Genomic DNA, 12212 nt, shown 5'->3' on the forward strand with positions numbered 1-12212 from the left:
CAGAGGAAACCTATAGCAAACACCATCTGAACAAATCTTGCCAACCTTTAGGTTTGCCATAAGCTGGAAAGGATCTGAAGGCACACAACAGCAACAAACTCAATTCACAGTAAATCAATAATAGTGAGAAAAGTTTTATGGGCCTTTTCTGATCTCTACAGTGAGAAAAAGCCCAACAGCCTTTTTACAACAGCCCTAAATAGAGCATGAAAACCACCCAGTGTTACACTACCTAAATGTGTTCAGACGTACAGTGGTCTCTCCATATTTGCTGTGGTTAAGGATGAAGGACCTCCATGAATGTGAAAAAAACCCACAAACGTTATTCTTTTTAACCTAAGAACACCTCTCTAGGAATCTGTAGGCCCTCCAGTGCAACTCTATGGTCAACATCTGCCAGAGGTTGATCACAGAATCACACCGGAGGACCTACAAATGCCTAGAGAAGTGTTTTCTCTAGGAATTTCTAGGTTCTCCAGCACAATTCTATGGTCAGCGCCCAATGGAATCAATATTTTAAAGGAGCCCTATAATAAACTGTGGGACTGTAGCAGCCTATAAAATAAAATAAGAAATTAAAGGCTTTTTACAAAGGTCACAGAAATCTGATCGGCACCAGACTCAACCCAAGTCGGTGGCCCATTTTCTTGTGGCGCTTTACACAGAGCAATGCTAAACTGGATGTAAAAACAAAGGCGGTTACAGAACCAGTTCCTGTTGTTACTGTGTACTCTTCTTTTCGTAAGCCATGCATTCAGGAGGGGTTTTACAAGGCAAATAAGCCTTTTTCTCCATAGACAGCAAATCAAATGTGACCCCGCCTCGCGGTTATAAAATATACAGCCCATGTGGAGTCCTAGCCAGTGTCTAGACAGCAAGGAGGGGGTGGTGGGGTGAAGAAGAGAACATCACCGCATCTGTGACAAAGCAGAAGCAGGCAATGCTTCCAGGAGGTAATGACAAAGCCAGGAGGCTCCATATAGAGAACCAAAGTGATATATGAGAAAAATTAATATCTCAGAGAGATAAGGGACCAATAAAAGCTGAGCAAGGGGGAAAATCCTTTGTTTACTCAGTGTCTGGTGTTAAGGCAGAGGTGTCCAATGGTTGAAAATTAATTGCAACAATGGCACCCAGTTGCCAGAGTTAGCAGATGGCAGATTTTTCAATTCCAAGTGTCTCATGAGCACAATATTTCTCTGCAGAGAAAGAATGGAAAAGCACCCAACACAGCACTGCCCAGAGAGAGATGAGACTTAGTCACAGTAATTTATCCCCCAGAAGGTAAACAACCAAGACCACTTTCTACAGTATAAAGACATTGATTCATTAATTTTTACTGATGGCTGCAACAGTGAATTTCATTCTCACAGGGCAGGAAGAATAAACAAAAGGTAGGGGAAATTAAGAAAATGCTCATTTATAGGAGGTAGGGGAAGACGAATCTGTGCTAACATTTTGAATGAGCATCCTCAGGTTGTCATAAGTTACCTGTACAGATCAGCAAGAGGCATTCTGGGAAGCCTCACTCAGTATCAGGACACCAGCTCCACAAATCCAGACTTCTTTTTCAAGCTGGCCGAAAAACAAAGAGCCCGGTAATTTCATACTGTATTTATTTAATAACTAAAATTCACAAATAAAAAGGTACTTGCAAAGTCCATTTCGTTGCGTTGTCCCAATTCTCCTCCATTTTACTGCTTTCAGACCCATATGCGTAAAAAAAAAATGGGCTTGGGTTTTTATTTTTTTAATTATAACTTTGTATGATTGGTCAAGTTGGAGCTGAAGCACCAATGGAGAAGATGCTTGATGGAGATGAGAGTACACCCCCCGGGCCTTCCCACACACGTTTCGGAGGAACAGAAGGAGACGTGCCAGCGCCTGGTCTCCTCTGCTCCGTATTTCCCCCACCCAGAGCCATCTTTTGCATTATTATATTTCTTCTCTCAAAGTCGCTGACTGTAGCCTCTTTTACAGTTCCTCTTCTTCTGTCCCTGTGGGACTGCATACACAGTGGGCATTGTTCATTTTTAAAAACTCCTCTAGGCCATGAGCCAGCGGCAAGCAGGTCCTGTTGCAGCTCAGTGCTAGATGTCGAATGGGTGTCTTTTTTGATATTTACTTCAGGTAGGTTGTGTGTCTTTTCAGAAGGCTGCCATTCCTTTTGCTTCCTTACAGGTTTCTCGCTCGAGCTGCTGCATACGGCTACTCGTACTCCAGGAACTGTTTGTGATAGAACAGCAAATATCTAGAAGTAGATGGAAAGACAAAATAAATAAATATACAACCTTGTTTTGACGTTACTTGCTGCAGCTGAATCCCCCCCCCCAGCCGTTTTTAAAGCAGAACGCTTTCTTATAAGGCAGGAAAGATCCCAGGGAGGCGGTTTTGCTAGCTGGCTGGCACACACAACCACAATCTCTTTTTCCTCATGGTCATGCTGTGACAGTCTAAATAATTTAAAGCCAATGACTCATCATGGTATGTACCTGTCTATTCTGGATCTGTACTAGACGGCTTAATGCTTGAAAGCAAAGGAAGATTTGGTCTAGTTTGGTACCTAGAAAGAAGACCTAAAAGAATGGTTCTTGCTATAAGAATGGCAACGCTAAGCAAGCAGAGGACACCCAGGTCGGGCAATTGTGTGGAAATCGGACTTCTGGATGCTGGAAGGAACTTCAGTCTATATAGGTTTTGTGTTTTGTCTCCATTGGTGGTTCCTAAATATTTAACAGCCAACATACTTCTCCTCACTGAATTAAAATTAGCAAGTACAACCAAGGTGCCTCACCTTTAGAAGCAGAGAAACAGAGTAACAAGGTCCATTTCTACTCTGAGGTCTAAATGAGTATTAAATCATATTAAAACCTCTGACTAACATATCTACCCTTTTAGTATCCTTTAAGGAGAAAATGTCAGATGTATTTATTTTTTTAAAGTGTGAACAAGATGACAGTCTTCATATTTTTGTAACCCAAGATGAATACCATAATCAGAGGCAATTCAAGATTTTAAACTATCACACGTCTCTTCTTCCACTGATAACAGGAAAAAACATACTGTAATCTTACAAAATATAGCTTTGGATGATGATAAGGATCCACATGCTGAAGAATTTATAAATCTTGGATGTGGTCTGCAGAGTTGCTACTATCCAGGGCTGAATATATGCCACAATTCTGTGAGGGATCAGGAAGAGTGCAGAGCCTAGCTTTCAGGGAACGTCATCTTTCATTGTTTGAAAGCAAAATAAAATAAAATATTGTTTTGGAGCACTAATGCTGCCAAAACATGCTTGACAAGACATGTAGAAAACTGTCTGTGGTTGGGGTCAGGTCTGTCCTTTTATAGTAAAACCAGGATTGTGCAACTTAATTAAATAAACAAAAAAAAAACTAACCCTGTAAAATAATGCAAAGACAAATCATGCAGTTTCTTAATCTGCATATTTTATACAGGTTGCATAACTCAGCTTTTCAAGCACTGTACTTTGATTCCTTGGGACATTAAATTTTGTTAAATACATGAGGCTCTGCTTATACTGGACGAAACAAGCCAATGTGCCGGAGCAGTAGATATCAGAGAAAACGTGATGATTCTTCCCACCAGCCCCACACAAATTGGCCTGAGACATACGTAAAATTTGCCTTATGCATTGGCATGTGGGCTTTCAATATATTAATGCAGCTTAGTTTCTATGCCTGCAGGACTGCCTACTATCTTGACTTAGACTTTACACTTTGCTGTTTTTTTACACATCTCCATCATTCTTAATAGGAGGTTGCTCTCCAACTGTGTTTTGTGCAAGACCTACCCTTCGCTGTCTAGTACATCCTTAATGCTAGCCTTGGTGATGATGGCATCGTCACATTTGAACCACTGGTCCTTGTGTTGCCGAATAAAACTGGTATAGTGCCCGCTCTCCAGGGTTCCCTGGTGATTAACTACTGCAAACAAGGAATACCTGGCGGAAGGACAAGTGGAGAAAGAGCAATGAGGTCAAGAGACAAGAATTCAGCCATTGAAATGAATGTCATTTAAGTCTTTATAAATTTGTGCCTAAGCAAGAAATCTCCACATAGGTACGAGAGATATGAATGAATAAATAAATAAATAACAGGAAAGATAAGGCATAGTTTGTTCTCTGCCATACAGTTCAATGCTGAAGCTGCAAACTATGTTAACTACTATAGTGCACTGTTTTGTGGTAATGCACCCAATATTTTGACCAATGTCAGCTGTCTAAACTAACTATAGGCTGCAGCAGCTGCGCCGAAGCATTTTTCTAACTGCCCTGACCACTGCTGGGAAAGAGGGCAGCTGACTCCTAGACCTGTGTGCCTTCATTTCTGACTTATGGTGACCCCAAGGTGATCCTATCTTGGGGTTTCCCTGGCAAGATTTGTATAGAGGAGGTTCGCCATTGCCTTCCCCTGAGGCTGAGGATATGTGTCTTGCCCAAGGTCAGACAGTGGGTTTCATTGTCGAGTTGAGAACTGAACTCTGGTCTCCGGAGTCATAGTCCAACATTTAAACCACTAACCCTTACTGGCTCTCACTCTCAGACTTAGTTATTGATAACTCTGCTATTTGGAAAACAAATACTGTGCAAGTTGTCAAACAACGCAGAAAATTTCATCTGGATTTCTAATTACTCAAGAATCTGGCTTTGAATCATCTCTACTAAAGTCCAAGCAGTTAAGCGACAGAAACAGCTCAGCTGCCATGCTTCACATTCTTCAACCTACCTACTTTGTTAAAAATGAGCCTTTTGATTACTTTGCCTATAAAGCATGGAAAGGAATTTACCCCAGTGTTTTGGAGTACAATTCCCACAATTCCTTACTTGCTGGGGTTTCTAGAAGTTGAAATCCAAAATATCTAGTGGTTCTACAGCACTGATATCCATGTCTCTTATCTCAGTCTCACTATCAGAAATATACTGCCCTTAAAAATAAGACTTGTGTCCATACTGCAGTCCACGCTGCAGAAATAAAGCAGTTTGACACCACTTTAGCAGCCTGGTGAAGTACAAAAGTTCTCTGACAGACCAGGCTGAATATCCCATTAAACTACAAGTCCCAGAATTCCACAGGACTGAGCCATGAAAATTAAAGGAGAGTCAAACTGCTTTATTTCTGTAGTGGGACAGACCAGTTAGCTCCTTACTATGGCTTCCAACATACATGGTTAAGTCAGGGTTGCACATATCTGAGTATAACAAGAGGTGGGGGAAGTACTTTTAAATCACTGTATTGGTTGCATTGTATTACCACAAAATGTGGTAATAAGCGAGGTAACTTGTGAGGTATAGGCTGCCTCCTGAAAGAGTTCTTAGAAATACTTACATTGCCAGTGCTACTTTACAAAAGGAATCCTGAAATTTCTCATATCCTTTACTAAAGGCTCCCACCTTCTTCCTGTATCAGTGGAATTGAGCTAAAATGAGCTATACAAATTGCTGGGTAAACACAGAATGAGCTTCATTTTACAGAAGGAAAGTGTAATGTACTCAGTTTGGGCTGCTCACTCACAAACACCTGTTTCTCCTGCTGCCATCTACCTATTTGCAGTTCTTCCTGTTTGCACTTTTATTGGTCCTTTAAATCTGGGACAAGCATTTTCACAACTGCAGCTCTCTGGTGGCTGTCAGGGCCAATCCAGGCTGTAAGGGACTGTATCAGGCATTTAAGACACTGTTCAATATTAGTGATACAGCTGGATACACTAACTAATAAGAATACCCACCCCGGCCTGGCACACTCCCAACATTTTGGACTACAACTACCATCACCACTGGCCACATTGCTAAAAGGCTGATGAAATCTGTAGTCTAAAATATATGGACAGCCATTGAGGAACACTGTACTACAATTAGAAGGCAGAGGAAGACGCTGGCTGCAAATAGTCAGCAGTAACAGGGAAGAACAGTAGCAGCTTGAGGAAGAAAAACGAGTCACTCTTGGGGATTTATTTTATGGTCAGGTATTTAAATACAACCCCCAACACATATGCTTGTATGCACACAGACAGCTCCACAGGACATGGACCAGAGCTCCAGTGCACATCGAAAAATTTATTCTACCTGACCAAAGAGGAAGAACCATAGATTGCAGCAATACTTACTTATTATCATTGTTTAGACTATCTGCTGGCTGTTGGTACTGCCCATTCATTCTGCTCTCTTTACTACAAGAAAAAAAACAGGCACACACACAACACAAAAAATATATATATTCAGTGCCTTTGGAAAAGATTAGATCAATGTTAATTTCTGTTCAAAAGATATAAACAAAATTAAAGTTAACAGTCTTTCATTTAGACTTGATAGAAAAATGTCAATTCAAGGCAAGTGTGGGCAACATGTAGCCCCCCTAGACATTGTTGCATTGCGACATCCAACACCCTCGGCACTAGCAAAGCTGGCCAGGGCTGATAGGAATTGCAACCCATCAGCATTTGAAGAGCCAATTTAAGCAAAACACCTGAACGTAACACCACCACTAGTCAGAAGTAGATAACATATCACCTCCAGATATTTGGCCTACAACTCCCATCAGCCCATTCAACATAGCAAGTGGTAAAAGACTGTGGGAGTTCTAGTCCAAATCAGCTGACAAATAAAGATTCCCCACTTCTGCCTTTTTTTGCCAATAGAACTGGTCTGAATGATAAAGAAAGGCATACTACAGTATTGATTTATTACAATACTACCACTGTGATAGCTGGGATGCATAGGAAGGCTGGTACACTATGATGGCATTTGTATGTATGTAGCACATCTCTGCATGCTCTGCACAGTGACACATTACACCTTCCCCTAATGGTGGAAGGACCAGGATACTGTACTTATCTGCAGTACAGTACAGAAATGAGTGGCAAATCATTCTCCTCTATAGGAGAAAATAAAAGGAACTGCACTGGGATGGCAGCTAAACCTGTGCTCTGTCCATATTGGTTCTAGTCAATCAGAACCAAGCTCTCTTTAAATCAACACAATAACAAATCAGCATAGTCCTGAATTATGAAGCTAGCATTGCCACTGGCAGTGTGAGAGGTAGAGAGAGAAATGGCCCCCAATTCTTTCAAGAACAGTTTTATCCCAAAGTTCTGTGCTACTGAACCAAGATGGGCAGGTAAAGGCAAGGCCCTATCATATCAAACATATGCTTATTAAGAAGATGACAGGCTGTACAATCATAAATTATTATTATTTTTTTAAAAGAATGAGTTCTCAAACTAATTATTGCAAATAAAGCAGACTGTAAGTAAAAATCCATGCCACTGTTTTAGGAAAGTATTCAAAGGGAAACAGTATCAGATGATATATGGATTTTGCAGAAACAAAATGGCGTGGTGGAAAGTATGGGCAGGTATGTGAAATACACCTGACAAAACAATCTACAAAGAAGTTTGTAAGAATTCGCCCAAGATAATCTGGAAGATGTACAGATAAACCTTTTAATATGAAAAACGATCACAAACAGAACTGATCAATCTAAGATGTAACAGGTCTCCTGCGTGACTTCGTGTAATGTAATTGGCTCCTGTTTCTCTTCACCAGCTGGAAACTACACATCCTTTCAGTGTGAAAAGTAGTTTTGACTAGTTTACACTCACTTAGTTGCCTTTCTTTGTGCTAGGTAAAAACAGTGCAACAAGATGGCCAATGGATGGCTATGGCCACTCCAAAAGTTCCTGTCCATTACCCAATCACAATGACTCCCTATATTTGATGCTTTGTTAGAGACATGCACCCCAGGAAGTCTTTTGTGTTGAGATCATCCATGACAGATTTCATAACGATCTAAGACTAAGGGTACTTCTCCATAAATCCCAAAGCTGAAAGGAAGAGAAATTTAATCCAATTCTTTATGAAAAGGAAGTCTTAATTGCATTAGCCTCCTTTATGCTGCTGAACCTTTCCTGCTCTTTTTCATTAACATACTTTTATGTTTTTGAGAATGGCAACTGGATTACTCTGTTTCACAGGTTGCTGAAAGTTATGGCAGACCTCCTTATGCACATAGTGAGCAAAAAAAAGTGTAAGCTGTGATATTAGTGTCAGATAATATTTGAAACATTTAAAAATGAAATGCCCACTTATTCTGACCATCAACATTAATTTAATCTTAAGTATCAAAACAGTGACCAGTTTTTAAATGGTAAGACATCAACTTACTTCTGGAAGAAATTACTTGGCATCAGAAGTAGTGATTACATACATTAACTTTGACTAAAGCTTTCAATAACTTTTGTTTCCTATGGTCAAGTACATTTTTCAACTTTTTGATGCATGTCTTAGAATCACCTAATATTTTAAGATTTGAAGAATTTCCAGCTCTTAAATTCAATGGGTAGTGTCTGCCATTTTTCCTTTTAGCAAACAACATCAAAGTAGAGAAAACAGGAGTGCTCTCAACCAAGTTTTGAAATGCACGATGCAGCCTGTTTCCATCCAGAAAGCTAGATGTGCTAACTTCTCTTTTGGTGCTGGCTTCATAAAACTGGCTCCAAAACGGCTCTCTATCTTGAAACAGTGCCTCCTGAGAGAACCATTTCTCGCAAGAACAAGTCCTTCCACATACCTGGAAGCCATAAAAGGTGTCATGTCCAGCTCCAGTGGAAAGGAAACATATGTAGTGATCTTTCGCCTCAGTTTGGCTGAGTGTTCAAACCGCTAGAAGAGAGCAAGGAGTTCTTTTAGAGAAAAGAGATGTTCACATAACTTAGTGGCTGATTCAGGTGGAAAGAAATGGTGCTAAAACTCTTTAAATCGAGTGTGGGCAACCTGTGGTTCGCCATGTGTTTTTGGACCACAGCTCCTATCCTTGTTGGTTGACAGCCATGGCAGCTGAGTTTGAAGGAGCTAGAATGTGACATCATCTGGAAGGCAAGAGTTTTACTGTTGAAAGACAATTTGCATGGCTGTGCAACACTCCATGAAGATCTCTCCTCCCAGAAGGAACAGTGACTAAGCATACTAAATGTGAAAACAACTTTCTAAAGTTCAAGTCTGTGTGAGAAAGCATCCAGAACTCTTATCGTACAGGAATGACTTTTTTTTTCTGCCAGCAGACATTTAGATTACTGGCTTGAGTAGGATGTTTATAACTGGGTGTTTAATGAGTATTCGCCTGTTTTTTCCTTGTCTCTGTTTTTGAAATGTCATGTATCATCCAAACACACAGAGCCCCATTTTGTATTTTTGGCAAAAATTCAGATGTTAATGCAAGATAACTCAGGACCTCCCCAACATGATGGCTAAGTTCTCCCTTTATCAAAAAGTGAAAAGGAGACACTGAAGTATCACAGTCTGACAAGAAACAAACAGGTGGAAAAAGTATTTAAAAAGACACAGATTAATTGCTGTGTAATAAGCTTCTTACTTTCAGTATCATTTGAGAGGAATGAGACAAAATGATGAGAACAGGGAACAAAAAGTTGAATGAACTGTTCTTTAAAATGGTAGCACTTCTCTTCATTTCTCAGGACTCCTGTCCTATTTACATTCTCGGTTAATTACTCTCAGCTTAAAGCGCCATAACAATTCCCAAGCAACAGATCAGGCTGTTTTTTCCTTATTTAAAAAAGAAGAAAATCACAGAGACTAGCTATCCTTTTGCATTTCTGCTCATCTTTTTTTTTTTTTTTTTGCTGCATTATTAATATTGTCGAAATGTATGCCTTCATAATGAATTGGATATTATAGTTAAGCTATAAATAACTTACAGTTTTATCATTACAACAGCTGCTGGAATTTAGCAATATTAGCTCACCAGCATCTGAATGCTGTTTTGATGCATAAAATATTAAAATCTTAATTCTGAGCAGACAGAATGACAAGATGATTCATGGCGAGAGATTCCCCTTTGCCTTTCAGCACAGATATGCTGCTTCAGTTTTAGAAAAACATATTTCTTGGTACTCTGGGTTGTGAATGGACTAGATCTTATGCATGTACCTGAAGGTATAAAGAAAGGTAGCAGGCCCTGTACTGTGCGATCCAATGATGCTAAACAGCATCTAAATTCTAATACTATGATAAAATTGCCGACAAAGCCTTTTCAATGCACTAGTGCTTAGAGCCATTACAGATCTGTCTTGGGTATGTCAAGAATGTGTTAAAACCATATAGTGTGCTCGTGTCATATGGCAAAGACGACTTTTAAAAAGAAGGTTTATAATATGTAATCGTTCTCAGGGAGGCTTCTTATTAGGGTGCGTGCTTTCTTTTTTCAATTTTGTATGCTTTTATACTCTTTTAAATACAATATTTTAATTGTTTCAAAAATATTATTGTTGGGTTTTAACCGATTTCTTCTATGAGCTGCCTTGGGTCCCAATCTGGGAGAAAGGCAGCCTATAAATGAAACAAACAAATAAATTCTCATCTGCTTTTAAAGAGGCCTCTGAGAACTCAGGACTGAGACCATGAGGTTCTTGTCTGAAATCACCGTTCTCCCAACTGTGGGATGGATTTCCTCAAAGGGTGGTGGACTCTCCATCTTTGGAGGTATTTAAACAGAGGATGGATGGATGGACATCTTTCAGGAGTGCTCTTGTGTATTCCTGTACGACAGGCAGTGAATAGGTGACCCTTGTGGCCTCTACGAACTCCCAAGATTCTGTGATTCTATGGAAGTTAGTCAAGCCCATGAAGTACGGTCCATCTTCTTCAATCATGACATAGCAACTTACTTTGAGATGAAAACAGGCCACGATAGGTAATTTCTTCATAGTGAGTTGTTTGGTAGATTCCTGGTAGCTATGGCAACCACTACATTTAATTTTGGCACTGCTTCCTAGATGTTCTGGCCTTGTAAACCTGTGGAGGGGGGATAATCAGCATAAGAATAAAATTCCATTCCACCCCAAATTTCTTTTGTTCACTCAGCAGGAAACCACACAAAAGATTTTAGCTTGAGTTCCTTAGCAGTTTTCCTTCACAACCACTGTTCCGAAATGATTACCATTTCTCAGCTTGTATCCTGTTACCTATTACTGTATATTAGAAAGCCTAGAGAAAAAACACACACTTATAGTACAGACATTTGCACAAGCTGATATAGAAGTCATTTACATTCTCTTCATGGAGCATCTACCCACAGTGTTGACCTGCATGATACCATGCTTTTCTACAAATGGTCTCACAATTTAAAAACACATCTACCCAAAAGCAATTTTGATTGGCTGTCTCCCACAAAATGACCACCATCAGGAAAGATGGTCATCCACAAAAATGGGATAATAAGCTTTAGACTAGGTGGTTTGGCTAGTATTTTCTGTTTGTTTGAGCAAAATCATGCCTGTTCTAATTGCAATGTAAAGTTAAATTTTGGCAGAGCTTATGTTATCCTGTATAACCAAAATGTAAGATTCCTTCTTCAAGGCCAAATGCTGTGAAACAGAGCCATGCCTAAGCAGAGATACTTTGGAAGAGCATATAAGGGACAATGTACATAGAAAAGGATTCAAGGTCTCATTTTGAGCTATTTTTTCATAGTTTGTAATCTGTAAAACCAGGACACCTCACCCTTAATTTTGTATTATTCATATTGTAGTAAACAGGTCACCAAACTAGCTTAGCTGTAAGTGCCAAGTGCTTTAAGGAGTTTAAGCTACTTCTGCTACTACCCTTCCTGCCTTGTGTTTCAAGACACAAATAGACAAAAAGGTTGAAAACATGAACCTTGGTAAATATTGGAACTGTAAAGTAATAGTCGAAGGCTTTCACGGCCAGAATCCATAGTTTTTTGTGTGTCTTTTGGGCTATGTGGCCATGTTCTAGAAGAATTTATTCCTGACATTTCGCCAACATCTGTGACTGGCATCTTCAGAGAAGATAAGGTAATACTTAGAAGACAGGTCTATTTTGTCACTGAAGCAATGAATCTGTGTTTGGGCTGTAAGGATTTGGATTGCAGGTGAAGGGCTCATGGTGAAAGTTGTTCCACACAAATGAATTCTCCGTATACATTTGCCACTGGCTGGAGGAAGACTTCATCATCAAGAGAAGCTGTGTTAGCAATCTGAACTGGTACAGCTCAAGACTGTGTACATCTACTGCACTTCCCTGCTTTTTGCCTTCTCTTGAACTGTCTGAATAACTGGGCTTGCCTGGACAGGCTTCATATTATGGAGCCTAGATTCTCCTGGAATTGCAACCTCTCTCCTACCAGCACAGCTGATAGGCGTTTAAACACTCT

General features: G+C 39.9%; 1 protein-coding gene across 7 annotated transcripts in view; it reads right to left on the reverse strand.

Annotated features, from left to right (window-relative positions):
* Window positions 1-1599: 1599 nt before the first annotated feature.
* The window catches only part of LOC149306432 (ubiquitin carboxyl-terminal hydrolase 22-A-like), an 84068-nt gene continuing 73455 nt past the window's right edge, over window positions 1600-12212 (reverse strand). For 3 of the 7 annotated variants that reach the window (XM_089540820.1, XM_089540819.1, XM_089540825.1), the window contains 6 exons: window positions 10705-10831; window positions 8592-8683; window positions 6130-6192; window positions 5352-5423; window positions 3818-3967; window positions 1600-2251 (listed from right to left, as the gene is read on the reverse strand). In XM_089540820.1, the coding sequence (XP_089396946.1) occupies window positions 2209-2251; window positions 3818-3967; window positions 5352-5423; window positions 6130-6192; window positions 8592-8683; window positions 10705-10831 (547 nt within the window). In that variant the 3' untranslated portion in view covers window positions 1600-2208. The other 4 variants (XM_089540822.1, XM_089540821.1, XM_089540823.1 and 1 more) reach the window with 3 other exon arrangements.

Source organism: Sceloporus occidentalis, unplaced genomic scaffold (genome assembly GCF_023333645.1).
Source record: "Sceloporus occidentalis isolate IW3139 unplaced genomic scaffold, rSceOcc1.0.p SCAF_10, whole genome shotgun sequence".
In the NCBI taxonomy this organism is placed as follows: Eukaryota; Metazoa; Chordata; class Lepidosauria; order Squamata; family Phrynosomatidae; genus Sceloporus; species Sceloporus occidentalis.